The sequence below is a fragment of the Palaemon carinicauda genome, chromosome 40 (assembly GCF_036898095.1).
Source record: "Palaemon carinicauda isolate YSFRI2023 chromosome 40, ASM3689809v2, whole genome shotgun sequence".
Taxonomy (NCBI): domain Eukaryota; kingdom Metazoa; phylum Arthropoda; class Malacostraca; order Decapoda; family Palaemonidae; genus Palaemon; species Palaemon carinicauda.
The window spans coordinates 4,131,967-4,137,604 of NC_090764.1; the positions used below are offsets into that span (position 1 = coordinate 4,131,967).

The 5,638-nt window shown below is 32.1% G+C and overlaps 1 protein-coding gene across 1 annotated transcript in view; it reads right to left on the reverse strand.

Moving 5' to 3' along the window:
- LOC137631664 (serine/arginine repetitive matrix protein 2-like) overlaps positions 1-5,638 on the reverse strand; it is a 38,724-nt gene that overhangs the window by 18,592 nt on the left and 14,494 nt on the right. Inside the window, exon 2 of the mRNA XM_068363539.1 lies at positions 5,127-5,230. Coding sequence (XP_068219640.1) covers positions 5,127-5,230 — 104 coding nt within the window. The remainder of the gene's footprint in view (positions 1-5,126; positions 5,231-5,638) is intronic.

Genomic DNA, 5,638 nt, shown 5'->3' on the forward strand with positions numbered 1-5,638 from the left:
TTCAAGGTAGACCAGAAGACAGAATAATACTCCTATTGAGATCATATTCAGGGCAATTTGGTGATGCATTGCAATAAAAAAGCAAGACTATTGTTGTCTTCTATGTCTAAATTGCCATTGAATTATTATTATTATTATTATTATTATTATTATTATTATTATTATTATTATTATTACTATTATTATTATTATTATTATTATTAATATTATCATAATTACTAGCTAAGCTACAACACTAGTTGGAAAATCAGGATGCTGTATGCCCAAGGGCTCGAACAGGGAAAAATAGCATTATTATTATTATTATTATTATTATTATATTATTATTATTATTATTATTATTATTATCACTAGCTAAGCTACAACCCTACTTGGAAAATCAGGATGCAGTAGCCCCAAGGGCTCCAACAGGGAACAATAGCCCATTGAGGAAAGAAAATAATGATATAAACACTTATATGAAAGGTTATGAACAATTGAAATAAAATATTTTAAGAACAGTATCAACATATAAAGATATTATTATTATTATTATCATTATTATTATTATTATTATTATTATTATTATTACTAGCCAAGCTACAACCCTAGTTGGAAAAGTAAGATGCTATAAGCCCAAGGGCTCCAACAGGGAAAAATAACATTTATTATTATTATTATCATTATTATTATTATTATTATTATTATTATTATTATTAGCTAAGCTACAACCCTAATTGGGAAATCAGGATGCTGTAACCCCAAGGGCTCCAACAGGAAAAAATAGCCCAGTGAGGAAAGGAAATAAGGATATAAACACTTACACGAGAAGTTATGAACAATTAAAATAAAATATTTTAAGAACAGTAACATTTAAAGATATTATTATTATTATTATTATTATTACTAGCCAAGCTACAACCCTAGTTGGGACATCAGGATGCTGTAAGCCCAAGGGCTCCAACAGGGAAAAATAGCCCAGTGAGGAAAGTATATAAGAATATAAACAATTATATGAAAAGTTATGAACAATTAAAATAAAATATTTTAAGAAACAGTAACATTTAAAGATATTCAACTAGAGAAGATAACTTTACAAGTTTTTAATTAGAATACAGAACTATGACAATTCTATAAAATATTTTGCAAGATAGCACTGACCTAGAAATTGGAAACTGTAAAATTCTAATTATTATTTTATCTTGGAGTGCGGTTGCAACCCCCACGCTTTAATTCCCCACAGTGACTGCAACCACAACAGACCTATCTTATATTCTTTCCACAGGTGTACGCGACCCGTCAAAAATGACGGCTGAATATTTACATAAATATCCATACACACGCACACAGATTCAACCCTTCCCACCCCCCTTCCCCTTTCCTAACTACAACCCGCTGATTAAGGAATTTGTGGAGGGTATTGCATCCGAGTGTACCTCTAGGGGACGCCCTCTCACCAGGGTATACCTACTCCCTCTCCCCTATGATCGAGACAGGATGTGTATATATATATATATATATATATATATATATATATATATATATATATATATATATATATACATATATATATATACACACATAATATATATACAAATATATATATATATATATATACATATATATATATACTATATATATATATATATATATAATATATATATCTGAACTATATATAAATAATATATACATACATACATCCATATATATATAAATTATATATAGTATATATATATATGTATATATATACATATATATATATGTATATATTTATATATATATATATATATATATATATATATATATATATATATATATATACAGTTTATATATATATTATCAGACACTTGCTCTTTATTATAGATGGGAAATAATACGAAAAAAAAAACTCTACGTCCTTATCACGCCACTATTCGTGACCATAGCTCTAGCTCACTTCTTCCATTGACAATATAACTTCCCTATATCATTAAGAAAACGAAGCAGGTCTCTACTTTCACATTGTATTTTTAAGGTCATAATATTGTCCCATTCAAAGAATCCATTGGCTAAGGTACACATACTCAGACAAACGCACACACTATCAAAACGCTTGTCCATTGTAAGAGAATATTATAGTATTTCCTTAATGAGGAGAGCGGAGGTGCTTACTGAAGCATGTCGAAAGTAAAAGTTACGGAATAAACTGTATTTTCATCTTAAAATTCCACCTATTAAAAACTACTGAACTTGGAATTGTTTTAAAGTAGTTTTTTATTAGTTCAACAAACGTTCATCTGGGCTCCGCAAGGCACTAGAGGAGTTGGAAGACAAAGACCTACATGGCTGAGGACTATGAAGCGCATAGAATTAAAAGCAAGATAGAGGACTGGCGAAATCTAACCGAGACCTTTGCGTCTATATGCGTAGGAGATGATGATGATGAGTTTCTTTGCATCGAGTTAATACTGGAGTTTTCTCTCTCTCTCTCTCTCTCTCTCTCTCTCTCTCTCTCTCTCTCTCTCTCTCTCTCTCTCTCTTTTTTCAGGGTTTCAATCTTAATAATAGTTGTATCATTAGGACTGAGTTTATATACAATTGTTGATAACCTTTTCTACTACTCTTATAAATAAGAATTACTAGTTTAGATATTCTGATTAATATGAGAATGTATATTATTTTAATTATTTCTAATTTATAAAGCAAAGTATAATCCTTATAGACAAAAAGGGTTTCTAATTTAGACATATTTCCTCATGTATATATATATATATATATATATATATATAATATATTATATATATATGAAAAGAAATGGACATGGGCAGGACATAAAATGAGAATGACCAGACAATCAATGGCATTAAGAATAACAGAATGGGTCCCTAGAGATTGTAAAACGAGCAGAGAGAAGAGAAGACGATGGATCGATGAACTAAGGAAGTTTGCGGGTGCGGACTGGCGCAGAAAGACCATAAACAGACGCAGTGGACTAGTAACGGCTGATGATGATGATGATGATGACGATATACGATACCTTAACATCAATAACATATTATGGTAATATAGTTTGAACTCTCTCTCTCTCTCTCTCTCTCTCGTCTCTCTCTCTCTCTCTCTCTCTCTCTCTCTCTCTCTCTCTCTCTCTCTCTCCATTTGCTTTAAACACTGTAATTCAAATATATTTGTCTGTACAGTATTTTATTTTCTGTGTTAAAAGCATATATGGAAAATATGAGCCACTCAATACAATATGTGAGTGACGTTTCGAAACAGGAAAATGTGAGCGACATAATGGAATATAAAATATTTGATTGACCTTATAGAATATAGAATAAATACGTGATATTTCAATTCCATTTTCTGCTCTATATACCCCTCACGATTCTCATCTATCTGTTGATATATATATATATATATATATATATATATATATATATGTGTGTGTGTGTGTATATATATATATACATATATATATGTATATATATATATATATATATATTATATATATATATTTGTCATATCACTCATAGCAAACCAACGTAGGTATGGATGGCCCTAACTAGTACAGTCTAGTGATACATACATTATATATATATATATATATATATATATATATATATATATATAAATGTATGTATCACTAGACTGTAACTAGTTAGGCCATCCATACTACATTGGTTTGCTATGAGTGATATGACAAAAATCTCCCACCATCACATATCCGCAATGGCCTGCGTGGTGATGAAAAGGGCCAAACGCCAGACATAACTAATGACATGTCTGAGGCCTTTGTCCTGCAGTGTGTTTGTGTGTCTGTATAAACTTAATATTTTTGATGAAAATATTCTCAAAAGATACATCAACAGACTGAAAAGTTTCTTACATTGATTGATGAATAGCACACATAAATCATGCCATGAATTGATTCAAATTCCTTCCTGACTAACAAACAAGTACGACACCAATGAAAGACTCCTGTGTCTATCATAGAAATGCCGGATTCATCAAGCTTGACTAAGCTTTATAATTATTTTCCTCTGTTTGAAGAAAAGTTCGTCCTAATTAATAGCTTCGTGTGAAATAGAATGACCGGTGTTTGAAAACGTTTACATTACAGAAATGTGGAATTTTTGGGGAATGGGTTTAGTTCTAATATTTCATACAAATATTTTATAAAATTTGTTATTTTACGATCGACAAGTAGGGTGGTCAGGGTTGTAAACCTAAATTTACACACCAGTGGAATGTTTGACGTTTTCCTAATGAAAAAACCAAAGGCTATACTCTTCCCCCCAACAAATTGAAGACTGATATATGCTATCAATTTTGTTTATAGAAAAGTATAAGAAATAATGTATAGTAATGTTGATATACATCGATTCAATAAGGAATACAAAGTCGTTGTCATTTAATATATGTTTTGAATAAAACAATATTTAAATTATTATACAAGACTGAAAATTTAAACAGTCATTCATGAGCTGCACAGACAAGAGGACAAGATCCGAGATAATGTCCTTGAGAGACCGATTATGTATTCATATGATGAACGTCAAAGACTCCTCTCCACCCAAGGTAGGATCAAGAAGAACCAGTAAATGGCTGCTGATGATACCCCATAATCAAGTCTCACCTACTCACATGGTCAGTGAAATTGCAGAAACTACTAGAAACTATTGGGCTTAAGCTGGGTTTGAACTCCCAACCTACAAATAGCTAAACAAAAACGTAATTACGAATATTACTGAGACTTACTTAAAGTGTAATCACAAATGTTATTAAACAAAATAACGCAGTTTATCAACCTGGAGCTATGACATAATGTGTCAACCTGGACCAATGACCTAATGTGTCGACCAGAACCAATGACATAATGTGTCAACCTTGAACAATGACGTAGTGTGTCAACCTAGAGTAATAACATAATGTGTCAACATGGAGCAATGACGTAATGTGTCAACCTAGAACAATAACATAATGTGTCACCTTGAGCAATGACATAATGTGGCAACCTAGAGGAACGACATAGCGTGTCAACCTTGACCAATGACGTAATGTGTCGACCTGGAGCAATGACGTATGTGTCAACCTAGAACAATAACATAATGTGTAAACCTTGAGCAATGACGTAATGTGTCAACTAGAACAATAACATAATGTGTCACCTTGAGCAATGACATAATGTGTCAGCATAGAGGAACGACGTAGTGTGTCAACCTTGAGCAATGACGTAATGTGTCGACCTGGAGCAATGACGTAATGTGTCAACCTAGAACAATGACATAATATGTCAACCTGGAGCAATGACGTAATGCGTCAACTGGAGCAATGACGTAATGCGTCAACCTGGAGCAATGACGTAATGTGCCACCCTAGAGAATGACGTAATGTGCCAACCTTGAGCAATGACGAAATGCGCCAACCTGGACTAATGAACTTAATGCGTCAACCTTGAGCAATGACATAATGCGTCAACCTGGAGTAATGACGTATGTGTCAAAACTGGAGCAATGACGTAATGCCTCAATCTACTTATGTTGGCATTTCATAGCTTAACTAACAAACGAATAAATGTAAATGAAACTGAAACTTCCATTAGAAACCTGAATAAATTGTCTATATTACACTTACGAATACATGAACGGAACGCGCCCAAATGCATCTTAAAACTGACGTT